The sequence below is a fragment of the Myxocyprinus asiaticus genome, chromosome 18, assembly GCF_019703515.2.
Source record: "Myxocyprinus asiaticus isolate MX2 ecotype Aquarium Trade chromosome 18, UBuf_Myxa_2, whole genome shotgun sequence".
NCBI lineage: Eukaryota > Metazoa > Chordata > Actinopteri > Cypriniformes > Catostomidae > Myxocyprinus > Myxocyprinus asiaticus.
Genome location: NC_059361.1, coordinates 19,631,526 through 19,659,191, shown reverse-complemented (window position 1 = coordinate 19,659,191; position 27,666 = coordinate 19,631,526). Strand labels below are relative to the sequence as shown.

The window sequence follows — 27,666 nt, the reverse complement described above, 5'->3', positions numbered from 1 at the left end:
GCCTAACTTTCTGTTGTCTCCATCTAAATTCATGATGTTCTTGGTCAGGAAGAGGGGGTGGCCTGGAGTCAGGGAGTAAAGTAGTGGGTGTTCATCCAAAAAAAGTCTGAATAATGTCCAATTGGGCATTTTTTATTTATTTTATTTTATTTTATTTTATTTTGTGCTAAGGAGCAATTTACATATAAATCATATGTGCTATGAGAAACATTTGTTTATTGAAATACATTCCAATGATTTATTATCATTTTCATATTTTAGATCAATATTAAGTTCAGACAGCTCAGAAGTGGATAAGACTTCCTGACAATACTTTTCCAATTTTGTCTTAAAGGGATAATTCACCCAAAAATGAAAATTCTCTCATCATTTACTCACCGTCATGCCATCCCAGATGTGCATGACATTCTTTCTTCTGCTGAACACAAATGAAGATTCTTAGAAGAATATCTCAGCCCTGTAGGTCCTTACAACACAAGTGAATAGTGACTAAAACTCCAAAAGCACCAAAAAGGGTATAAAGGCAACATAAAAGTAATCTATAAGACTACAGTGGTTTAATCAATGTCTTCTGAAGCGATCCAGTTGGTTTTGGGTGAGAACAGACTACTTTTACACTTCCTCGTGCTTGACGCATGTGCAGCGTGCTAGATGGTGCTAGGAAGTGCAATCGACCTTCAAATCATGATCGCCTAGGAGACTGCTGATGTCAAGATTTCTAGCGAAAAAGAAGTTGTATTTTGGTCTGTTCTCACCCAAAACCGATTAGATCACTTCAGAAGACATTGATTAAAACTGGAGCCTTATGGATTCCTTTTATGATGCCTTTTGGTTGAACTATCCCTTCAAACACCTTTTTGTAAAAACAAACTACTGTCTTCTCAAGGAAAGGAATGAAAGTATACATGTTTGCAACCAAAATGTGTTTATTTAGTTGTAAGCGTTTCCATATCCATCTCAATTTAATTTATTTCAAAACATCATCTGGTCTTTAATGCCTGCATTACATCAGAGACATACAATACAAACTCATATAATATTTTCAGGGTAAATGTAGACATAATTTTACAAAACAAAATTAGTTATGTTATGTATCAAGAATAATGACCAAACCAGGAAATTATATCATTCATTAAATTCATTCATTAAAACACACATAATAAGCACATCACCATATTATCAAAAGTGCTTGCTGTACAAACACAAAGAACTGATGATAAAATAAAGCTTAACTGCAAGTCTCAGTAGTATTTACACTGAGGAAATGATAGAGGAGCAATGGTGCCATGCTGTAGAAAAATAAAACTTATATCACTGACTAGACCTCTCTCACTTTGTGATTCTAAGCATTTAATGTGGAAAGAAGTGGACAGACTAGTTGACCTTTGAATGTAAAATTTAAAGTAAAATTAAGCTTTTTAAAGCTCCTCTCAATCACAAGCTCTATAAAGTGCTTTTTGCTTTCATCGATTTATGGAAGAGGAGCCATTCATATTTTTTAAGAGACAATAACTGACAGATTATTTGACTAATTCAGCCACAGGACTTGTACTACACGCATGGTTTTCAGTTAGATGTTTAAATGGTCTCATAAAATGGGTCTGAAGGATTAATTTAGTTCTAAATTTAAAACAACTTGAATGTACCTCTCTCTAATCTGATAAAAAGCATAAGAAAAATAAATCTAATCAAGTTTCCTCTTGCCACACATTACTGGCTAATGAACCATAATGCAGCCAAGCCTAGAGTCTCTTCCCACTCTTCAGAAGCAGAGCCTGTGGGTGATGACCCACTCTGCACAGCCCATGACTGATACTAAACACAAGGTCTGTTGCTGGCGCAAAGGCCCTATGGTGCAAAACATGCTAGATTGAGCCAAAACATTAATGAAGTTAGGCTTATGTTCCAGCTCAAGTGATAGAGCTTTGTCCTGCTAACACAAAACAAGCACAGTATTCCAACATTTATCTGGAAACAATGTCCTATTACCTCTGGTTTAGAGAATGTGGCTATGATTAAAGGGAGTATTTCTGGAACTTGAGGTCATAATCTGCCTGTTGACCAAATGACCAAAACTGTCACAGTAGATATCACATGAAAAAGGTCTGTTCTTCTGAGCAATCCTAGTGCTTGATTGGCTAATGTAGAATGGATGAGTGTCCTTTCTATTTAGTGTGCTCTTTTTGAGATAGGCCTAGCTGGTTCCATGCTGCTCCATGCAAACTTCCCACACAGAAAGTGAAGTATGGAGACAGAATTTTGAAGGAAGTTACTGGCTATTACTAAATCTGTGCCAGGGTTATGCCTCTCCAAAACCAGCATTCAAAACCTTCCTGGTCTTAAAGAAATATGTTATAATACCTAAATTTTTGCTAAATGTTTTTATGTGGCTTGTTGTACGTTTCGTGGCCGTTTCCTGGTGAAATCCTACAATGACCACTTTTATTTTCATTTCACATAAAACGAGTAAAAGGTCTGATGATCAGTTTTGCCCTGTTCCTCACACAATGCTATCTTACGACATCAAAACACTTTTACTATAGTGCATGACTTGTAAGGCATTTTGACATTTGCATTACATAACCAGTTGCATTTACATGCTTGTTTAGGGGTAGTTACATTGCACAGTAGCTTAAAGCTGAAGTTTTAACTTTTTCTTTGTTAAAATACTTTCTTTTATCCCAGCTTAATATGCAGAGACAACTGTAAGTAAGCCATTTGTAGGTTAATTGATCAAAAACTGTAAACACTGTCTCTGTGGCACCATAAAAAGTTCTCTGTTTGTTTTGAGCAACCCTTCCATACTGACATAATAACACTGACTCAACCAATGGTGTGAGTTGGGAACGGGACTATCTTTGGGGGGGGGGGGCATATTCAGTTTTTGTTTGAAAACAAATGTTTATTTTTCAATTCCGTTAGGTGGCGCTAGTTGCGCAGAAATTACACACTTCAACATAACTGAAAGAGCATTGAAATTGTGATGGAAAGGACTATGGTACAAGTCCTGAAGAGCACGCAAGTTGACACTAAAGTTGACACCATAAATTATGTAGTTGCTTCAGCAATTGCATTTTTCATCTCTTTTTTGCATTTTCTGGCACTATCGGTTAGGGTAGGGAGCTGGGTTTTGTTGATTTAAAACTCAACAGAGCATTAACCTTTAAAACCTCATCCATCCTGGAGAAAATTTAACTCACTGTTAGTGCCACTCAGCGGACATTTCACCTTGAAACTGCCGCGATACGTGTACATTGAATTTGGAAACAGTAGGTTAACTTTTCTTGATCTAAACTCGGTCTGTGCTTACCAAAATTTGAAGCACTGCCCCCAGTGGCCGAGGTGGAATTCGTTTTTTAATGTAAGAGCACGTGTGAGCTCCATTTTCTGAGTGAAATGCCCACAGAGGGGCGCCAAAAGCGAGTTGTAAAGCAAGTTGTTTTCAGCTGTAAATATTTTTTTCGTATTTTTACATATTTTTTTAACTTTATCCCCAAACCTATACCTAACTGTCAATGGAGTCAATATGTAAGGTTAGTGTGAAAATAGAACCTCCAAATCACACTCGTCACTGATTATGAAAACACTATTACTTTCTAGTTTCAGTCGTGTCACAGGAGACAGTAAGCACACTTGAACTGATGCAAAAATGTCGAATGGGAGATGGCGCTTGTCAGTGACTCTGCATTATGGGCCGATGTCAGCCAGGGTACCGGAACATTTGCAAGCAACATGGCAACTTCCCATGTGATCATGTTGCGTAAGGAGCCACGTTATATAATTTTGCAAAAATTACGCCACCGTCATGTTTTTTTTTTGTTTTTTTTATGAGATCAGGCTCTTCAAAGCACAAAATATACTGGAGACCAGCAGTACTAGTCTTTTCAACAGCATCCATATTCTGCTTTATCCTAACAGAGCTGTTTAAGACTAGTGCATAAGAACTGATGCCAGAGACGCCTTCTTGAGCCTCACTTAAACCAAGCAATAAAGCAGTGTGTCCTGCAGGTATTTCATTCAAAAATCAGATAAAATTGTGAAATGTGAAAATTTTGGTCAAGCATGTTTTCATGTAGCTAAGTGCAAATAAGATGTTTTATTTAGTTACATTTTCTAAATGGAGCAGTCTGATTGAGCTCAGACTTTGACTTTGGAGTGTTTAGAACATTGCCACTTATTTATGTGAGTGAACACTGTGCCACTTTTGACATTCCACCACTTATTTACACACAACCCCTTGTAAAGTCAACTTTTACCCTTTATGTGTGGTTACAGATACTGATATATTTTTTTGATGGTGGTCCAGCAGAAGTCATTTTCTTGATAAAACAATCTTCATTTTGTAACTGGCCCATCAGTTTCCTCACATTTAAACACCCTGTCCCACTGCACCATTCACATCCTCTAAAATGTAAAAAAAAAAAAAAATTAAGGTTTCTTCAAGCAGAGTATTGTAAGTCTGCTTGTATCCATTTCTCTTGTCCATATTGGCTCCAGATGGCATAAACTTTCACCTCTTTTGTGCTGACAGCTCAGGGCTGAGGTCATCTGGTCCTCTGTGTCCCAGATGAGAGCATCATGTGGCCCATGAGATTGCTGCACTGTGTTCCTTTGCCTTCATGCGCAGGCTGGCGATGCTGGAGGATTTGCGATCTGGTTCAGCGTTGAGTTCAAAGCTATTCATGGTTCCACCCACTCCCGGATTGCTAAAAAGGCTGCCCATGTGCGTTTGTCCCATGTTCCCACCAGGGCTGGGCATACCCAGAAAATCAGACAAGCCACTAGCAGAGTGAGGGTGAGGGGTCATGCAGGATGCTACTGTGTCACAGGGTACAACACAGCCAGACACTGGTGAGGCTGTACTGCTGCCACTTAGCCATGATGGATTTTGAATCTAGAACAAAAACACAGAGGATATCGTACATTGAAAATCTTGACATTCATCCAGACAGTTCTTATAAAAATTGTGTGACCTAAACCTAACCGTAAAAAAAACAAAACAAATGTAAGATGAAAAACACAATTGCTGAAGCACTACGTAATTTTGTGGTGCTTCTATGACACTTTCTGCTCACATGTTGACACTTCGGCTTTTCACATTGCAAGTACAATTCATAGTTGAGCTACTGTGTTGAGGGATCATGCTTGAATAAGCTTGTAAATGTAGTTGGTTATGTGATGCAAATGTTAAAATGTATCACTATACAAGTCTTGCCTTATTGTAAAAGTTTTTTGATGTCATAAGATAGGATTGTATGTGGAACAGAGCGAAAAGTGTTTATGAACTGAGAATCAGCCGTTTTACTCGTGATTTGTGTAAAAGTGAATAAATGTAATTGTTGTTGTAGCGCCCCTATTGTTTACTTCACCAGCAAACTGCCGCAATATGTACAACAAACCACATAACACTCATTTCAATTCTTTGAGACCAGGTTGCATACATCTTAGCTCTCCTTGGCGCATTCATAAGATTTCAAATCGTGAATGAATTGTTTATTTGAGACTTTTTTTAATTTTTTTGATCCGATTCACGAACCGGTCTGAACAAAAAAAGTACTTCCAGACTTAGTAGTATTTTGGCCTTTACACTGTAACCAAAAACTTTATAATGTTTATAGATTCCTCTGAGTCTGATTTTTTGACCTTTTACCTGTGCATAATTTTCTGGTCTTGTAAGAGGCAGCTCATAGGCTGTTGAGAAGTGTGTCCGAACTTGCTGCATCTGACCAAAGCGTTCTCTTTTTCTCCATTTAGCACGACGATTCTGAAACCACACCTGCAGGAAATGGAAAGTATGGTCATGCCACCAAATATCTGGAATATCTTTCTGCAAAAGGCCAAGATTTGGAGGGCTTACAATAGAAGCATTGTATTGTATACACAAATTATTGTATATTGTATTGTTTCTGCATTAGTACTAGAGATATATAAATGACTGAAAATGCATATACTGTACACATTACTAAAATCTATCTAACGAGACCTGGATTCTCCCTGTAGTGAGAGACTGAGCACATGCGAAGCCATAAATCGTGAGGCACATGAAAGCCCTGCCAAGGCTCTTCATGCTGACGTCTTTAATGTGCTGTCCACACTATATTATTTATGTATGGATTTGAACTCTCCCCTGCCAGCACAGGTTGGATCTGTGCACTTTGAAAGCTGTTCCTCTGTCTCGCCTCAGCCAGCAGGTCCAGCCTTGCTCATGTCTGGAGCAGGTCCACCTCATCAATCACAATGAGGCCAGCTCTGATCCGCTGTTAGCACACCATGACACAAACCAACAACCCCAAACCACAGTTGAGTGCATTTGAGTGATCTCAAACCACTACAGATGTTTTGATAGTGTATAATTTGTAGACAATAGGGAATTTTTTAAGTATTTTGTTGCTGTTTTATTATTTTCTCTATTTTCACTATAGTAACAAAGTTGTAACCCACAAGGTTGCTTTTATGGTGAGGTGTGAAATTTCTGTGCCTCTAGTGGCACCAAACAGAATTTCAAAAATTAATCATTGTTTTCAAACAGGTTGATCAAACAGTGCAAGGTTTTGAAAGGCCACAGAGCCACAATGTTTAAACTTTTCAGAAAAATCAACCTAGCGGTTGATTACTTATAGTTGACTTTGCATATTAAAGGAATAGTTCACCCCAAAATTGTAATTCTCTCATTATTTACTCTTATGCTGTTTTAACTTGTATGATTTTCTTTCTTCTGTGGAACACAAACAAAGATAATTTGATGGGAGTTATAAGGTGTGTTTGTTCATACAATGCAAGTCAATGGGGTCCAAAACTTTCAAACTACAAAAAGGCAGCATAAAGGTAATCCAAACGACTCCAGTGTTTTAATCCATGTCTTCTGAATGAAATGGTTCGATTTTCACTATAAATCTTGACAGCTGTAGTCTCCTTGGCGCAATCATGTCTGAAGCTCAGTTACACTTCGTACACACTGCTGATGTCAAGATTTATAGTGAAAAGGGAAAAACGTTTTGGTCTGTGTTTTACTCCAAATTAATCGTATCAGTTCAGAAGACAAGGATTAAACCACTCGAGTCGTATGGATAACCTTTATGCTGCCTTTATGTCCTTATTGGAGAAACAAATGACACGCTTTCACATGGCAACATAGAATAGGAATTTTTTGTTTTTGTGGATTTATGGAAGTTGGTTTCCAGATGGCAAGAACAAATCACTACTTGGCCAAACAAACACTTTCCTCGTGCATTGTCTCTGCACTTAAAGGCATCTGATGAGTAATTTAGGGACAGAAGATGAGTCTCATGTTTAAGCAGTTATGCCTTTGTGCATGCTTATGCATTCATTGACTCTGGTTCAAAGTGACAGTCTCAATCGCACAATACCAGATTTTAAACTTGTATTGTGGGTTGGATCTCTGTCCAATCGAATCGCAGTTTCCATAAGTCCTAAGAGTGCCCTACTAAAATGTTGACATATTATGCCAGGATAATAGAATACATGCTCTATTAATAGGGGAAAAGAAAAGGTACAAATGCATGCCATTCTATGTATTTGACTTGTGAAAAAGTTGTACAGCTGTTAGCTTGAGTTGTTCTAGGGGCCATTCATATATTAAGTAATTTGATCTTTCAGACCGATGTCATGGCCTGCTTAAGGCATCCAAATGCCATTATGATCATGTCATCTGTTTTAAGAATCTCTGTAATATAATCCCTGTTTTTGCACAGGTCTTTAGACCTTTATATTGTTTTTCTTTGGTCTACAAAATGTAGAGATATCAGAGATAATCTTAATAAATGACATGAACAGCATCAGCGTTCTGTAGTTTATATTTTACCTTTACTGAAGTTTGAACATTGTACCTTAAGGAAAAGGTGACAGGTATGCTGAGGATAAATTGGAGGACAATGTTAATGTTTTTAACATTAAAGATGCATTCAGTAATTTGTTCCTCATTAAAAAAAATGTAACTCCTAAAAACATGAATTGTAATTTTGCAATATACAGTATATAGGAAATCATGACCACTCACATTAAAATGAAGACTCCAGTCATATCAGTAACCTTATAAAAGCTGTTCCCCACATAGGGGCTGCCATGTTCGAATCACACGACCAGTCGAATACTTCTCACGTAATCTCAGTAACCAGGCTGTTATTTGACACTTTCACTCACTGATTAAAGTAATTATGGCTGACTGTGAATACAAAATTTCTACAATTGCATCTTAAACTGAAAACTATTGATTTTAAATGATCTGCATCCAAGCCACTAGGTGTCAGTATAAGTCCAAGATGACACAAAGACAAAAGTTACTGAGTGCACCTTTAAAAGTGAAGTGTGTCATTTCTGCCTACAGAATTGCAAAAATAATAATTGTTTTTTAAACTGGTTTCTCAAACACTCCACCATCTGCCATTGGTTAGACAAAACAGATAGTCCCGCCCCAAACTTATGGCATTGGTTGAGTCAGTGTTGCTATTTTGGGCTGGACGGGATACTTTAACAAACAGCAATGTTTTGATAGCACCTCAGAGTGACAGTGTTAACCTAAAAATAACGTAATTATAGGTGACCCTGCATACTGAACTGGGATAGGAAAATGTATTTAAACATTCAACAAAATCACACACTCCACCTTTAAACATTTTGTTTAACATGTAAACTAAGTATTTACAATATTAAATTGTAAAGAAAGATGAGACGGAAATCATTTATCCATACATTTAACCACCATTATGTTTTTATCATTATTCTCTGATTAACTCGTTTTCCCTTGCTCTTTCTTCTGTTCTCTTACATAAAATCTGAGGAGAAATAAGGATGTTTGAAAGTGAGATGGGAGAATGTTTAGGCTTGAGTTTGTTTGCATTTCATGTTTAATTTCCTGACACCAAGCCCCCGGATTTCCAAAGCTGCCCCCTCTGACCTCTCACAGACCCACAGACAAGAGTGGCGGACCTTGTGCACACACACACGCACACTTACGTATAAGCACACTATGAACACTCATGGTCACATATGTGCTCACATATCAGTTTACAAGTGTTTACATGACATGATATTTCAAACTATATTCCAGAAAACTTGGATTTTCTAACAGGACAAGGAAGTTATCCTGCTCCTCAATTTGATATTCAGAACTTATGGAGTTCCAAACTGGGTAAATGCATCTGGTTCTGTCTTTCATTGGCAGCTGATTCTTCTTCTACAGAGGCAGCTTACTGTATGTGCCCATTAAAATAATGTTCATGTTCCAGAGAGGGTAGAAAAAGTATAAGAGTCGGGTAGGGTCTCTTGGCTTCATCTACTAGTTCAGAGACTGATAAACTCCTGTTGCTGTTAGTTAATCTTAGTGTTAACTGACCTTCAATTAAGACCAAACTATAGGTTGAAACCTGCAAGAGACAAAGAAATATCATAAAGAACTGTTCTACAAATTTGTAATGTGTAATTTTAGCCAGTGTTGCTATTACAGGCTGGTCAATATGCTTTTAACAAACAGAGAAAAGTTTTAAAAGTACTAAAGAGCTAGTGTTTACACTTATTGGGGAAATCACCCTACAAATGGCATGTCTACCGTATAAGTGTCTCTTCAACTTCAACTTGCAGTGATTCATAGAGTGATCAATTTAATAATAAACTGTGATCTACTAATGTTTCTCGAACTGACCATAAATATTTTACCCTCTTTCTGACCATTTATGAGCATTTTATTTTTATTATCACAGGTTAGGTATGAATATTTAATCCAAGACATCCTCAATCAGTGTCATCTACTGTATACTCTTAATCTCTATAACATAAGTTTCTATCACAGTCTGTCAAAAAAGAATGTCCTGTTTGTTCAAAGAGAGAGTTAGCGTGAAAGAGCGACTATACGAGAAAAACGGGTGGGGCTCATCTCAATTGCGTATGTCTGTAGGTATGTTTTTGAAATACGGGTCAAACCCTGTAGTCACTCAACAGAGTCTGCACTGTGTTGTCAGCCAACAGAGGTAATTAGACTCATGTGTGTGGGATAGCTGGTTCTGTTTGGACTCAAAATAAATGCAGTTATTTCACTGTACCTTCAAAACATGGTCAGGTTCCTGACAATGCCTCATTCAATGCATGGAAATTGATTATGGCATCTTAAACAGTTTTTCCCCCCTGCCAAAAGAACTTTGATGTAGTCTATGCTTTTTCTCGCTAACTCCTCTTAATATCCTGTGGTGTGGAGAGGTACACTGAACATGGACGAGAAGTTTGGGGAAAAATATTTGCATCCAACCTCTGCTATGATGTGAGAATGGAGATCTATATTTTGAAACAGGCTGGACAGAAATGAGAACATGAAAGCAATAGTCTCTGCTGTCTACTTTTCAGAACAAAGAATGAAGACATTTTGTCTGGGTCTCATTCAACTTGGCAGAGGCCAACAGTATCTTGAAATGGTCTTGTCATCAATGATCAAATGGACAGAGGAGGGATGAACTGACATGAAACTGAAGGATGTCTGGATGCCAGTTATTACCTGATAGACATTACTGAAATAGGTGTCATGAGATATATAGTAGCTGTCTCTGTGACAGAGGCTCTGTCTAATTCAGATTCACGAGTTCACCTACTTGCCTGATCCTAGGAAGATGTAAATAATATGATAATGGTAAACATGTTTGGCTTGCTGTCCAAGGAGAGAGATGGCTCGAACAAGAGAGAAGGCCCGATCTTAGATCCCCCCCCCCCGAAATGACTTCAGTGATGTGGCAACTAATGATGGACCCTTTTCACATGTCCACGTTTGCGAAGCAGAAGTCGTCATAGTCTGTTAAACTTGAATGGCGGTGAATGGAGGACCACAGCAATTAAATTTTTTGTTTTTTCTACAAAATCAAAAGCAAAATCAACGAATATACTTTCACAGCTTTGCAAAAGAAGATATAAATACACAGTGCTGGATAACAGCAGTAAGAAGAGAGAAACATTTAATCAATTTTTCTCCCTCAGCAGCTGTGTTGGAAGCCTCATCGCATCTGTGGTAACTGATTTCTTTAAAACGTATTCCAGGGTAATATAATACCAAGTACAATGTTATAAATTTACACTAAATATCTTTTAAATTGGAAATATAAAAAAGTTTGCTACATTTATTTAAGAAATGTGTCATAACAGGTCTTTGAAAAGGGTCCATTGCTCAGTCAGCCCTATCTAATTCTATTTTTGTAGTCCCATGATGAAAACAAAACCGTAGCCCTGCCAAAGAGCTCAAATTGGTACAGAACAGCACTGTTCCATTCTAACAGCTCATCTCAATGGAAAAGAGGTGATAGATTCTGATTTCATTTTCTCGACAAAAACATTGGTCTTCTGCAAAGCTCAGCTGACCAGGCTAGAGACTATTTAGCAGATAGGCCACTTCTATTAAATTGAATGGGAGAAATTGGAACACCCATCGTTCATACCACCTTACATGGAAGAAGAGCCGATCACCTTTTTGATACAGACATGGCCTGTCAATCAATTTGAGAATGTGCATGCGCATTTGCTAAATAAGCAGTGACTTTTTTTTTTTTTTTTTGGGTAATCTGAGATAAAGAAGCACAATTTATGATTCCAGTGTTGTCAGATTTTACTGCTGATTTGAAATATGTTTATTGATCATAATCTTATCCACCCATTTTAGAGATTTTGGTGTTCCCCCATTCAAGTAGATAGGAGCTACACTTTCATGACTGGAAATAGCTTCCTGAGAGCATTCCAAAGATGGCCACCAGTGGAATGACTTGCTAGAAAGACTTCGACAAGGCTTACCCTACCTGCACTCTTGCTTCTGTGAGATCCGTTCTGAGAGCCAGCTGCTCCCGGGCATAGACATCTGGGTAGTGTGTCTTCTGGAAAACCTTCTCCAGCTCCTCCAGTTGGTAACTGGTGAAAGTGGTACGATTTCTTCTCTTCTTGCCTTTGTTGCTCTCAGGTTCACTTTTGTTCAGAGGACTGCCAAGCTCAGAGACAGGATGCTCTGAAGGGCCTTTGACTCCAGAGTCTTTCACATCGATGTAACTATTATCCATACCTGTGGGATCGGCAGATTGAGGCAACTCTGTGTCTGTCAGTCCAGTGCCGTCTTTACCTGAGAAGAGACATATTTCCCTGCATTACTCGTGATATATCAGTTTAGCATGTGAATATAAAACTACTTAGTCATGTCATCAGTATGAAGGCCAACCAAGGGTGCATTTCACAAAAGCATCGTTAGCCACACTATGGTTGCAAGCTCCACTGATATCAACATAGTTCAACGATTTGTAGTTTCCTGAAACTATAGTTCCAACGAATATTAGCAAACAACATCGCAAAGTTGTGTGGTTGGAACTACAGCTCTCCACCTGTGGTTAGAAGCATAGTTCCTTGTTAGTTTGCTGTGTGAACATCATTTGACTTAGCTGAGGCTTCTGTATCTTTTATTCCATATATATATCTTTAATTCTGTAATTTTTGACCACGTTTACATGCTTTAAGGAAACAATTTATTCCGGGGGTTTTCAGAAAGCGGATTGAGTGCAGCCATTTAAGGGATTAAAAGCGGAGAACACAGCTTTTATGTGTTTATGTTAACGCAGAAGTGCTGTTAATATGTTTTTGAAGAGTGCGCATGTGCATATGCGCAAATGTAGGGGAACACCGAAGTCTAATATAGAGGGAAACACTCTTTTATTGCAGCGCAATGCATCTGTCGCATTACAAAGTGCACGCAGCTTTCGTGACTTCAGCAGCTTTCTCGAATTAAACTGCTTTCTGGTGTATGTGTAAATGAGCTATTATAATTTTACATTTGCGGAAGTTATTACTCCACTCCCTGAGTCATTAACGACAGCTCTACCAATGTGGGTACGCATCGATGGGTGTGCAACATAGTTACGACGGTTTCAGGAAACAGTCTTGACTAGGTAGTTAATTTCTACAACGATGCATCATACTACGGTGGTTACGCAGTGAGTTACGTCGCTGTACAGGAAACGCACCCCAGGACGGCTATTCGCCATGCCTCAGGAATTTGTAAGGGATTTAGAGAATAGCAGTTTTAAATTTATGAGTAAAATGTGAGGTTAACATTACTTGAATAGACTTTCCCATTTTGTTCTAAAACATAAATTTCATTTACATGATCACACAGGAAATTGACTTGTTGCTACCAAATATCCCGGTACCCTGACATTGATTTACTGACAAGCGCCATATCCCATCACACATCTTTGCATCAATTCAAATGTGTTTACCTTTTCCTGTGGTGCAACTGGTAGCATGTTGCGCAAGCAGCCACAAAGACACAGGTTATGGACCCAAGGAAGCCAGGAATTAATCATCATTTTCACATTATCAATTATGAGCTTGATTCGGAGGTTACATTTTCCCTCTTAGATAACATTTTGACAACACTGACGGTTAGGTTAAGGGTTTGGGTTATGGTGTATGGTTAATAAAATATGCATTCCTGTTGACTGTATTACATCATTTACAACTAAAAACAATTTGCTTTACAGCTCACTTTGAAAAAAAATTATAGGCCCATTTTTTCATGGGCTCTTTTTTTCCATGCAAGTTTGCACTTTTTTATTTCTAGAAATTTGATAAGCAAGGTGAATATTTTTGTGTTTGTATCTAGACAAAATACAGAGAAAGAGGCTTTTTCCTGTCCTGTTTCTCAGTCCAATACAATACTTACGTATAAATAACTCGTCTTAAAACTGAAGCAGTACTGATCATCACATGTCTAAAGTGCAGAGGGAAATGAACACTGAAGCCACAACACTCACAAAACCTGTAATCTACTCCTTACAAATATTCTTTACTTAAAGAGGGCACATAAACAGGGCTCTGCTGTCACCTTAAATTTAAAGTGCTTCTTACAACAAATAACAAGCCTTTCTTTATTTTCTGTTCTTGATTTTAAAAGCCCGAATCAGAGTCTTGATGAGAGTACAAACATGCACAGACTGTAAGTAAATAATCAAAACATGCCTGTTAAAAGCCATGGAGCACACTCTGCCTATAAGGCGTTCCCATGATCTCCTTAAACATTTACATTTACATTTATTCATTTGGCAGATGCTTTTATCCAAAGCGACTAACAAAAGAGGAATAATACAACATAAGCGATTCATCTTAAGGAGACTAGCATCAACATAGTAGTATTCAAGACAGATTAGAGTGCAATATATATATATATATATATATATATATATATATATATATATATATATATATATTAAGCAATATCACATGAGCAAGAGTGCAACATGGCCCTACATCAGCACTGCTGTGATTTGGCCGCACGGAGGCTAGGAATCATCATTTGGTTTGAACCAGCAATGGCAGATTCTGATCCGTCTCATAAGAAAGTAGTTCCATGCACAAATGCGTTTTAGGACCATACTCAGTTTTTCCTAATTTTTTTTAATTTACTTGTTCATTGAACTGTTGTATTTAAGCAATATCACACGAGCAAGAGTGCGATATGGTCCTAAATCAGCACTGCTGTGATTTGGCCGCAGGCACGAGGCCACAGGCCTGAACGGTACGAACACAAGCGGAGTGATACACACAGTGAAGCGTCGGAGTGCTGATGGTGTCAGACCATCAGTGCTCATGGAATGTCTCTCATCCAATCAGATTCGAGGACCAGAACTAACTGTTGTATATATATATATATATATATATATATATATATATATATATATATATATATATATATATATATATATATATATATATATATATAGTGGGGGAAATAAGTATTGAACACGTCAAAAACATTTTCAGTAAATATATTTTTAATGAGGCTATTCACATGAAATTTTCACCAGACATCAGTATTAACTCAAGAAATCCGCAAATGTAAAGAATTCACAACATTAAAGTCCATAAATAAAGTTATGTGTAATAAAGTGGAATGACACATGAAGTATTGAACGTATTGAACACGCAAAGAAAAAGCAGTTCTCCAAGGCAAGGTAAAGCAAGGAACCAGCTGAAATCCGTAAGTAGTTAGAAAGTAATTATACCTCCTATCTGTGCAAATTAATATCAGCTGGGTTAGTAAATTGATGGTCTATAAAAAGGCTTTTCGCTACCAAGGTGTCACACAAGAAACATCTCATGATGGGTAAAAGCAAAGAGCTCTCCCAACCTTATTGTTGCGAAACATATTGATGGAATCGGATACAGACGTATTTCAAAACTTCTGAATCTTCCAGTAAGCACCATTGGGGCCATTATCCGCAAGTGGAAGCAACATCACTCCATCATCAACCGGCCACGCACAGGAGCTCCTCGCAAGATTTCTGACCAGGGAGTCAGAAGAATAGTCAGAAGAGTAGCCCAAGAGCCAAGGACCACTCAGAAAGAGCTCCAGAAACACTTGGAGGCAGCAGGTATCATCGTCACAGAGAAAACAATAGGCAATGCACTCCACCGCCATGGCCTTTATGCACGCTCACCGCGCAAGACTCCATTGAAGGAACGATGAATGGAGCCCTTTACCGGGAGATTCTTGAGAAGAATCTGCTGCCATCCACCAGGATAATGAAGATGAGATGTGGGTGGACCTTCCAGCAGGACAACTATCCAAAGCATACAGCAAAGGAAACTCTCAGTTGGTTTCAGAGAAAAAAAATCAAGGTGTTAGAATGGCCCAGTCAATCACCTGATTTGAATCCAATTGAACATTTGTGGAAAGAGCTAAAGATCAAGGTTCACAAGAGGGCCCCCCAGAATCTTCAAGATTTAAAGGCAATATGTTTAGAAGAATGGGCCAAAATCACACCTGAATACTGTGGCCGATTAATTTCTTCATACAGAAAGCGTTTGAAGCTGTCATTACAAACAAGGACTTCTCCACTAAGTATTAAATAAATTTCAGTTAGCGTTTTCAATACTTTTTTCCTGTGTCATTCCACTTTATTACACATAACTTTATTTATGGACTTCAATGTTGTGAATTCTTTACATTTGCAGATTTCTTGAGTTAATACTGATGTCTGGTGAAACTTTCATGTGAATAGCCTCATTAAAAATATATTTACTGAAAAAAATGTTGACGTGTTCAATACTTATTTGACCCACTGTATATTATCAGTGAATGGTTAAGTGCTCATGGAAAATATGTGTTTTTAGCTGTTTTTTGAAGACAGAGAGTGAGTCTGCTTCACGGATGGAGTTAGGAAGGTCATTCCACCAACATGGTACAGTGAAACTGAAAGTCCGGGAAAGTGTTTTGGTGCTGCAGGCTTCTGGTGGGAACGTAGCCCTGCAGAAATGATTTTAGGTATGCTGGAGCAGACCCAGTGACTGTTCTGTATGCCAGCATCAGAGCCTTGAATTTGATACATGCATCAACCGGCAGCCAGTGAAGAGAGACAAGTAGTGGTGTAACATGCGCTCCCTTTGGTTGATTAAAGACCAGACATGCTGCTGCATTCTGGATCATTTGCAGGGGTCTAATTGTGCATGCAGGGAGGCCTGCAATGAGAGCATTACAGTAGTCCAGTCTAGTTATGACAAGTGACTGAACAAGAAGTTGTGTGGCATGTTCTGAGAGGAAGGGTCTTATTTTCCTGATATTGTAGAGTGTAAATCTACGTGATCGTGCGGTTATCGATGGTTACCCCTAGATTTCTGACCATTTTGGAAGGCGTTGCTGCAGTTGAACCCAGCTCTACAGTGATGTTGTGTTCAACAGCAGGGTTGGCTGTGTCGAAGACATATGGGTGTTTGGGGCATCCAAGCTTAACTTTATCTGCTCATGTTTGGCATATCCTGATAGATTCACTGAAGTTGCACAGGATAGCCACTTGATATATCACTTTATCTTTCTACATGTTTTACTGTATGATCAGTTCCTTTTATGTCTTCCTTTAGTTTGAGGAATACTGGTCTTGGATTATATTCATAAGCAACACATTTTCATGACGAAATGTTGAAATGACGAATTTTTTGCCTGCACCGCCAAAACGTTGCCCTTGGTCTATAGGAATAGTTCACCCCAGAATGAAAATGAACTCATGATTTACTCACCCTCATGCCATCCAAGATGTTTATGACTTTCTTTCTTCTGCTGAACACAAACGAAGATTTTTAGATGAATATCTCAGCTCTATTGGTCCTTTCAATGCAAATTACTGGTGACCAGACCTTTAAAACTCTAAGGATCTCTGTTTCTCGCCCACACTTATCATATCGCCTCTGAAGATATGGATTTATACTGGAGTCTTATTGTTAACTTTTATGCTGCCTTTATGTGATTTTTGGAGCTTGAAAGTTCTGGCCACCATTCCCTTGCATTGTATGGACCTACAGAGTGGAAATATTCTTATAAAAATCTTAGTTTGTGTTCAGCAGAAGAAAGAAAGTTATACACATCTGAGCTGGCATGAGGGTGAGTAAAGGATCAGAGAATGTTTATTTTTGGGTGAATTATTCCTTTAAATGTCAGTCTGGATAAAATGAAATTATTTAAAAATTCTTTCATTATTTACTAATTGGTTTATTGTTTAATTTTTACTTTCTTTGTCGTGGGGCACAAAGGGAGTTTTCAGAATGTCTGTGTTGTGGTTAAAACTTTTTGAAAAGCACCATAAAAGTGATCATAAAAGTAATCCTCTATTCGTGTGCTATATTCCAGGTCGTATTATCCAAACATTTTTTGTGAGCAACAGATTTAAATGTAACTAAATTTAAGTCTTTATTTATTGATCAACATTCCTATCTGCTCTAATAGTTCCTATCTCCTGACACACACTCATTTAAACAATCAAAAATGGTGGCCTTAACTTTTATAGTGCTTCTTTATGTATATATATATATATATATATATATATATATATATATATATATATATATATATATATATATATATATATATATAGTTTAGGCATAGGGGTTGGGTTAGGCACTTTATATTAAAAAAAAACTATATAACAGTGTAATATAACTAATATTATTGTGACTGCATTTACCTGTATGCTACATTTTTATATTGTTAATAAGTGGTTAGGTTTATGGTCAGGGGATCTAAAATATTGATATGATTGTATAATGTAACTAAATTAATGTATTTATAAATATAGCAGTTAAACACACAATAATATTGGAAGATTGCTGAGCCTAAGACAATATCATCCAAACTGAGGTGAGAACAGAATGACAATGACATTTTCATGATGAACGCAAAACATTGCTAGGGTGATGCCTCCCTTATAAGACTGCCCTGTCATAAGTCAAGTTAGAACATAAATTTATTCATATCTGTAACGAACTTAAAGCTAAGGCATTGTTATTCATAGCAAAATTAAATAACTGAAAAAAGTGGCACTGAACACGACACTGAACATGGATTTGCCCTTGTTTTTTAAGGCTGACCTCATTTTGGGCAGTTGGGGTGCAGCTATTTTTTTAGTGCTGGGACATTAACTCACATCAGTGACAATCCCATGTTACCTCCTCTTGCATGGTTACGCTCAATGTATCATTATTTATGCCAAAGATATTGTTTAACTAGCAGGGCTAATAGTCAAGAGATGTGCACTTCATACAATGCTTCAGTTTGATTCAACCATATCTGATACAGTGGTTGTACTTTTGCTACTCCTTAATTACACATATCAGCACTCTCTTCTGTTTCTTTGAGGGTTCGTCTCTCCTCGCTCTCTTGGCATAAAAGTCATTTTCTGTGACTTTTTTGCTGTGGCGAGCACTTTTAGTCCCTCCCCGATGTTTTGACTTTGTTATGCTAAATCTGCCTACCAGCAATGTTTCCAAACAGTGCCATTGCATATTTAGCATTTTAGAGCCAAAGCTCCATGGTTTTGGCTTCCATTTTCACATTGACAGCAAGAGTCTGGTTTGATAATTGTCCAAATGTTTGGAGATTTGTGTTGCTATTTGTGTGCCATATGGAACGCTGAATCTAACCATTGGCATTGAGATAAACATTTCATGAGACAGTGTTCTTTAAAAAAAAGTTGCAGAAAGAGTTTTTAGAAAAATTGCAGAGAACCTTGTTAACATACAGGTTTTGTGCTTGTGTGTGCCTGGCCATTTACAGATGATATATAACAGCACTCTTTGACAAAGGACCTTTTTCTTCAAAGAATTCAACAGTGCTTTGACTTAGCTGTATTGTGCAATTGTTACTCGTCATTTAGCAGATGCCTTTAACCACAATGACTTGCAGCACATTCACTTCAGGGACAGTCCCCCTGAAACATAGCCATGAAACATTTTGCTCAAGGGAACACTGAAAGGGGGTCTCTGTACCTCTTTAGCTCATGATCACCTCCTATAAGGGTTCAACGTGCGACCTTTGGGCCGCCAGCCAAAGTCAGTTTACCCTTACCACAATCAAGCCAATGCCTGCCTACATCCTCATATACAAACCAGAGATAACAATAGTTTTAGAAATAAAGAAATGCATATATTTCCCCTTGATTAAAAGATAATCAATCTAATAATATATAGCTCTTCCTTTGCAGGTAAAACATTCCATATCAGTCCTAAGGTATTTCAAAAAACCTCCAGTCTTGTAAACTGTAATCAGCTCTGTTTAAAAAAACATACTGTATGTTTGCAAGCATATTGGGGCATACACATATGACCCGTTGTTTTGTTTCATTAATCGTATGGTTACAGGGTGACAATTCATATTGATTATGACCAGGTTTGGGGAATAACGTAATACATGTAATGGCATTAGGTATTTAAAATACAAAATATTAGTGACTGTATTCCACTATAGTTACAATTTAAATTATTGGTAATCAGAATACAGTTACTTTCAAAAAGTATTTTTTCTTTGTATTTTATTGTATTTTTTTTATAATTTAATATTTAGTCTATTCAATTGGAAAACATTTATTTATATAAATGGTGCAATCTGAGCAGCATTTAAACAGCGGTGAAACACTTTCTTTTGATGTGTTACATTCATACAAGAAGACAGAGGGCGCTCTCACACTGTTATGGGTGAAAAGATGGATCTGACGTCATTGAGGATCATTCTGTGTGGTTTTGAAGTTAGTTTGGAGCAGCAGAAATAGTTAACCTATGGCAGAGGCTATTTGCACTAAGTGTAAATAGCAACAAAAAGCATCTTCTGTGCACTAAGTGCAAATAATGTTAGATGCTATTTGCACCACTAATTAAATACAAATATATACAGTATAGTGGCATCACTGCAGCACCTACACCTACCCCAACCCCTAAACCTAACCTTCCCTTACAGAAATAAACCATGGTTTTACTACAGTAACCATAGTATCACCACGGCATTTTGTAGTGAAATCATAGTAACCACAAAATTAAACATGATTACTATATTAACACCATATTACAGTAGTAACACCATGGTGAATTGCATTAAAACTATGGCTTCTGCCAAAAAGCATGGTTGCTACAATATTACTATAGTAAAACCATAGTTAATTTTACTCAACTCCCCAACCTTCACAGTGACCAAATCTCTGTGATGAAATAAATATTTATATTAATTTTTATTTATTATTTTAAGTAGGGGAATATGCAGGAAGACACCACCTGGTGTAAAATGACCCCGCCACCTTTAACTTTGTTCTTGACCACAGATGCGTCAAAACTCACTTTAGCATATTTAGAAATTGCGTGTGCACTACTTCATGTTGATATTTCATCTGAGCAATGGTATTTGTGAGAGTAACCCCATCAGAACAGTTTTTAGGTGAATTTATCTAATTTTCTGATATTTGAAAATAGTGAACTGTGTCTTTATATAACGTTAAATATGAAAGGTATATTTGTTCATGGGGGACTTAAGGGAAGAATAATTAACTTAGATTTGAGGGGGAAAAAAATATATTATTTTATTCTGAAGTGTATAGTTAAAGTTGTACCCTTGGGGTAATATGGCCCCCTCGGAATGGGGGGTTACCTAAGGATGAAGATGTTCTGAGGTAATATATATATAATATATTACACGTTATTCACTTGTTTATTGTCAAAAATAAGTGAAAAAAATCTACCAGTGCTGAAGTAGTTATCCAAAGTATTTAGATTATATTACTGACGGTGAGTATTCTAAAGGAATACATTACAAATTACATTTTACAGCATGTATTCTGTAATCTGTAGTGGAATACATTTTAAAAGTAACCTTCCCAACCCTTCAAACCAAGGCAGATATTTTAATTGGAGCATATGTTTGTACCAGTCATTCACCTGAGAGGATTGGCTCCCTGCTAAAGGAGTTTGGTGCCTCTTTGAATTAGCAGAGGTCAAATGTTTACTAGGAGCGGCTATTTAATCACTGTAAGAAACAAGGAGAAAAACATCAAAGTGTAATTTAACTAGCTGTAAAGTGGCAGGACACCCGTTAGCTTTTATAGAATGTGATAGTCTGGGTCAGCACCACTTATATTACACGCTGTAAATCAGTTGGAAAAATGCTGAGGGCATGGGGTTAGTGACTGTCAGAGAGAAACAGGAATTTATGTACAGTATCTATATTATTGGGAGTTTTCAACTCTGCTTATATTCAAATAATGGTAGAATGACATTCATGTTACTTATTACATCATATAATAATGTCATTAACTAAGCAAATGAAGGAAAGATTTTTCATTATTTAACTCTCAGTAAAAGATTGAGATGTTATCCTCTTACTGTGATTTAAAACCAACAAATAAGTTAAACTTCTAAACAAATAAAGAACATTTGGGTCTCCAATCATAAAATCTCAAGCAATTGATGAGCGTTTATTTAACCTTCTACTCTCATTAAATGTTTGGGAAATTTACTGTTTTGGAAGACACTGGTATCTGTTCAAAAGCAAAACTTCCAGATGTTCCCATGTGAAGATCAATGCATGCAAGCTGCACAGGAATGTGAATTCTGTGGGAAACCCAGAGAGCATTTCTGTTAAATCTTAGCTCCTGATAAATTACCTCACATATAACTTCCCTATACAGCAGAAGTTAAACTGAGCCAGGTTTCTGTCTCCCATATTTCACTCTCAGATGCTTACTATGACTTAAAATAGCTCATCAAGGGGATGTAAATGTTATTTTCATTGCATACATTGAAGAGCAAAGTGTTTCACTCATAGCTGAATCTGCATATGAGTCTTGGACATGGTATATTAATGTACTCACAGATTTATTTGGATTAAGAATGTTCCAATTTAATTTTAAATGTGGGTTTTTTTCTTTCTATTATCAACAGAATTAACCAATTTGCCAGAAAACAATGTGCAGAATTAGTCATACTGTATGTGTAAAACCTGAAAATTTCAGGCCCCGCCGAGATTGTCTTTCTAGATATAAAACAATGCCCTGACTTAATATCCCATCAATTGTTTAATGCTGGTTTATTTATACAGGCCATTTTGTAAAGAAATGTTATGTAAACCAGTCACTGCTTGTGGTGTTAGGGCTCCCAGTGGTACAGATCATGCTGAGCACAAAAACATGAATGGTAACTCTGGGAGTCCATACCACACATCTGCCTCTGAATAATGCCCTACTCCCTAGTGGTACAAACCATAAATCACTCAGTCTTTTGGAGAGGCTTCATGCATTGCTGCGGTGCTTTATTAAGATCATTAATGTTCCCAGTAATATATCCAAATTTTAAATGACAGATTACAGCATTAAAGCATATTGGTATTTTCCTCTTTTGGAAATTGCATTATTAGTACAATAAAACCGGAATAATATTGACTGAAATTCTAGGGCCCGATGCAAATGAGTCCAAATAGATACTCAAGTAAGTTCTTATATATCATTAGAAATTATCTTTAAAAGTTTATATTGCCCTCTGTGTTATGAATACTGTAATTTCATGGGGTTCTGATCTGGAAAGAACTAGTCTCCCGCTTATTTTGGATCTAGGTGTCAAAATCACACAGCTCAGTTTACGATCCTGTGTTCTTCAACATTGGATGAAATGCAGTAGCCCAGACTTACACTATGTTTCTCAGCTTCTTAAAGTTCTCTGACTAGTCATTTAGGATATGCTTGAGGCCAGATCTTACCCTAAACATCTACAGCACAGACCACAAATACACTGCAGGAATGGTGTGGGAACAGAATAGTGCTCATTTTCAAACCGAAGTATACCACTGTTTGTGTATCATCTACCGATAAAATATCCATGCAAAAAATCCTTAGTGATTTTCTCCCAATATATCCATGTCTGCCGACACACTGGACTGTGATACTATTGACATTTTAACAACTTAATAGCAGTTTAACAAAAGTTCCCCCCCCCAATAAATAAATGTGTTACTGTTTCCAGTTAGACTGCAAAAATCTTTCTTAAATATTTCACATTGACACATGGCTGAAATGTCACATGAGAGGTAGTATTTATTAAAAAAAACTTCAAGGTTTATGTAAAGTAAATATTTTTCTAGTATATTCATACAGTCAATATAAATTTAAGATCACATTTTTTAAGTAATAAATAACACTGCATCATCATCTTCATACAGCCTATTAATTTGTGCAAAATCCTCTTTTCAGTTTGAAGGGAAAATAGTACAATAAATACTGAAAGTTTTAGCTCCCTGAGCCCCATTTGAATTAAATTATTAATAAAGAGGAAAAAGACATGACATCCAACAATGACAATGATTGTAAAACTAAATCTACTCTTTTAGGAGAGGGGAAACTGGGGTTGGTTGGCTACAGGGATTGGTCGGAGTTCATTTCTGGTCATTTTAAATTTTTATTTTCACAAAAGTGTAATATCTAAATGTTAACTTTTTAATTTTCTTAACTGATTTATTCTATAAGGGCATCTGAATGTAAAAATCTGTTATTGTGAAGACAACTTTTTATTTTATCTGTCAAAACAAAAATAAACTGCTAAATATATATATATATATATATATATATATATATATATATATATATATATATATATATATATATATAATAGAAATAATACCAAGAAATATTTTTTAATATATTAATTTTAGTTAATAGTGATGGGAATCAGAAATATTTTGATATAAGATTTGTTGGCCTGTGAGTAGCTATGCTAGCTGGCTGACATCATTTATCAAAAGAGTTTGAGTGGGGTTGATTGACAAATGGATTTTGGGGTTGGTTGGAAGATTGGGTTTTGGGTGGGTTATTACACTGAGTATAAAATATGATAATAATTCATAACCTTCATTCACACTATTTACCAACAAAATACCTTTAAATACACACATACATAACATAAAATAATAAAAAAATAACTATAGTAACAATAAGTATTATTGTTATTATTATCATTTTATATTATTTTATGTTATAAAGTTAAATTGGTAAATAGTGTAAATATTAAGGTATTGAGTTGGTAAAGAGACCTATTACACACACAAGGTTAAAGCCAAGCCAATGATACAATTAGTTTCTTTCATTTATGTGATTAAAAATGTTTTACATTTATATAAAACAAGTTTAAGATGTACATATTTATACAAGTTTAAATCATTAAAAACTGTTTGTATTAATTTCAAACTGCACATTTGTATATATTAATCATAAGCATTTTAATAAAATCATACCAATTACATAATCATTACTCATTTTAATGACAGAATACAAACATGTGTTGTTCTGTTGTCCTGGTTTCAAATAAATTGTTGTATGTTTTTCTGTGTTGCTTCTCTCTTAAAACTATATTGTTTTAAAACTGTGCCAACCAACCCCACAATCTGTGCCAACCAACTTCAGTATGGGGTTGGTTGGCACAAATGCACAACATAACATTGACCATTAATTAACTAAAGTCAAAAAATATTTGGTTGAATGTGCTTGTTTTTTTTTGTTTGTTTTTTTTTTTGTTTTTTTTTTTTTACCCAAGAATTTAAGCTTTAATTTGCACCTAATTGGGGTATCTTAACTTTTGTTCAACCAGAGATATACAACAAAGTATAAAAAAATGTGCCACCCTGCCCTCACTATATACTTCTTAATTAAATGCACATAAATCTTAATCCAAATCTCGATTATTACAGTTTCTAATAGACTAATAATTATATAAATAATAAGAAATAATAAGATTTAATTTTATTCTCGCTATTTCTGTGTTTGCCTATATTAATGTTGCACTCCCTCCTTCATAACACACACACCAAGTTTCAGACATTAGTGTTTTTAAACAAAGAGCTTCGAAAACTTGACTGTTGTACCCTAGCCTTTTGAAATTAGAGGGCATTTTATTATTAATAAATAATAATAAACTTGATGATGCATGTTTCTAACGGATCGCATGTTTGGGTTGTCATCCCCAATAATTTTTTTTTTTTTTTTTTTTTTTTTAATAAAGAAAAAAGGCTAATAATGTAAACTTTTAAAGATGATAAATTATGACAATATGACAAAAAAAAATAAAAATCTGAGTTTCCGTCATAAACAGACAGTTCAAATTGAATAAGAAAATTGTTGCGTAGCGAAATTATTGAGTGACGTAAAGAAAAAAACTAAACAATGCATTAAGTAATAACAAACCTGCCTTAAATTATAATTAATTAGGCCTATGCTACTTTTAATGAGACAGTCGGTGTCCCATTTTCACGGGCCTAGTCAATCCGTCGTAAAAAGCCATGAGTGATTTACAACCACAAAGATGGAATTTCATGCCACTGTTGAGGTCAATGTGACAATTATAAAAGGCCTTTGCTCTGTGACAAATAACAGACGAAAATGAGAGTGGATTTGGATAACTATGTGGATTCTAAGGGGCAAAATGTGTTGACGATGATAGGCCAACACAGTGAATAAATGAATCAACATTGAATATTGGTAACATTTATTCAGCTAATATTATTCTTCCTCGTCGACAGCGATGCAGTTCATTAAATAAAACAGAAAACTTCTGTTACTTAAATCTTCAGATGCAACTAAACCTTGAGTAGTAAATGCGAACCTTGGGAATGACGTTTAGGCCTGTTCGATTTATTAACTTAAAATATAGGGCTATCATGTGAATTATCATGTGCAAAAATCCCAGATGATGTGTCAATTATCTTGTCAATTAGACTGCTGTGAAAAATAAATTTACTTTTAGAAGTGACTGTAGCCTATTTAATATCTTTCTAAAGCTTTTGACAGCTATTCAGGGAGTGTTTGTGCATAATTTGTAGTCTTTTTTGAACGTTTATATATGGAACAGATGAGCGAAAAAATCCGTTTTTAACACTGAATATTAAAGGCCTCCCTTGCACCCCAATCTGAAGAAGTTCTGATGCGGGACAATTATGATGTTATGGTGACCTGCTAAACATAAGACTGTCGATTTAACAAGAGTGACTGACTGGAATTCTAAAATGATATTCTTTTGTTAAGCACATTTAGATAACCACAAAGAGGCAATACAAGAGAGCGCTCACTCACCATAGCAGGAGATAAGTGCGCCGACCTGGTGGAGTTTGCTGTCTTCGGGGGGAGTTTTGGATGTGGGTCTTTGCATGAATAGATGGTACTTATAAGCACTCTCTTGTGTGCCATCATCCAGTGACTGGCACTCCTGCTGGAAAGGGCTCCTCGGCTTGTCCCCGTAAACTTGACCTTTGCCTGGCAGAAAAGTGGGACTATATTTCAAGTCACTCTGCTGGAATGTCCTGTAAGGATTGGCCTGCTGGATTCTTCCTTGCCCCGATGGTGGCGAATAATATGAATCCATGGATGTCATATCGCAGTATGAGACGCACGTATCTGCGTTCATACCGAGAAAAAACAGACGCAAATATATCCAAACTTTTTCTTTCTTTCTTTCTTTTTTTTTTTTTTTTTTTTTTTTTTTTTTTTTTTTTGTTATCTAAACGTCACCCTCGCGCGAGTCTCCTCTCATTCAGATACGGCCATGCACTCACTTTCTAACACACCCACAACAGGGCGACAGCTGGAGTTAGTTAAAATGATTCAGATGTTTTCCAGAGACTAGGCAAAGCAAATGCTAAAAAGCCTTTTTAAGGTTTAGAGGCAGAGAGAAGTGCCTGGATGGAGGATGTTGCCCTGTGTTGGTGGTCCCGTCGTGATAAGGGGATAAGACGAGAAACTAACACGTGGGATGCACAACTCATGACATTAATGCAATTAGGGAAACACTACTCACTGAACATGGGGTCAAATGGAGCCATACAGTTTTATGCTATGCATAAGGATATATTTTCGACATACTTTAATTTAATGGTTCAAGCTAACCATTCATTCTATTTTATTTCTATTATTTTCTTTTCTATATCTATTTCTGTTCAACATCATTTTTGAAATGTATGGCTACATGTAAGTGAAATGAAAACATAAGTTCATCTTCATGTTACTGTGAAATTACACAAGGCTCCATAATCAACTACTGTATGTACACCTAATAACTTATTTAGTAAAGCCCATTAATAGTTCTACTAAAAGAGTAATTTAGTATTTAGCATGTAACACTTAGTATAGGGTACAGCTAGGCAAAAGGCACACCTTAAGGAAAATGTGCTTTTTATTTTTATTTTTATTGAATATTGATGCAGCAACATCATTTGTGTGAAAATAAATAATAACATAAGGTTGTTTTTATTAAAATTAATAATAAAAAAGTGGCAAATTACTCAAAATAACCACTTTAGAAATGTTCTGTTCATTTCAGTCACATTTGGCATTTCATAACATCTCAAGTATTCTATAA

General features: G+C 36.3%; 1 protein-coding gene across 2 annotated transcripts; it reads right to left on the bottom strand.

The window, feature by feature from the left end:
• Window positions 1-921: 921 nt before the first annotated feature.
• On the bottom strand, window positions 922-27,666 carry LOC127456083 (homeobox protein aristaless-like 4). Of its 2 annotated transcripts, XR_007899788.1 has the most exons (5): window positions 26,385-27,666; window positions 11,784-12,097; window positions 5,651-5,776; window positions 4,515-4,894; window positions 922-4,404 (listed from the first exon to the last, which is right to left on the bottom strand). XR_007899788.1 is itself a non-coding variant. In XM_051724398.1 (4 exons), the coding sequence occupies exons 1-4, from the start codon at window positions 26,713-26,715 to the stop codon at window positions 4,577-4,579; spliced, it is 1,089 nt and encodes a 362-aa protein (XP_051580358.1). In that variant the 5' UTR covers window positions 26,716-27,666; the 3' UTR covers window positions 922-4,576. The 2 variants fall into 2 exon arrangements, 1 of the variants encoding a protein (XP_051580358.1); XM_051724398.1 differs by having other exon boundaries at window positions 922-4,894.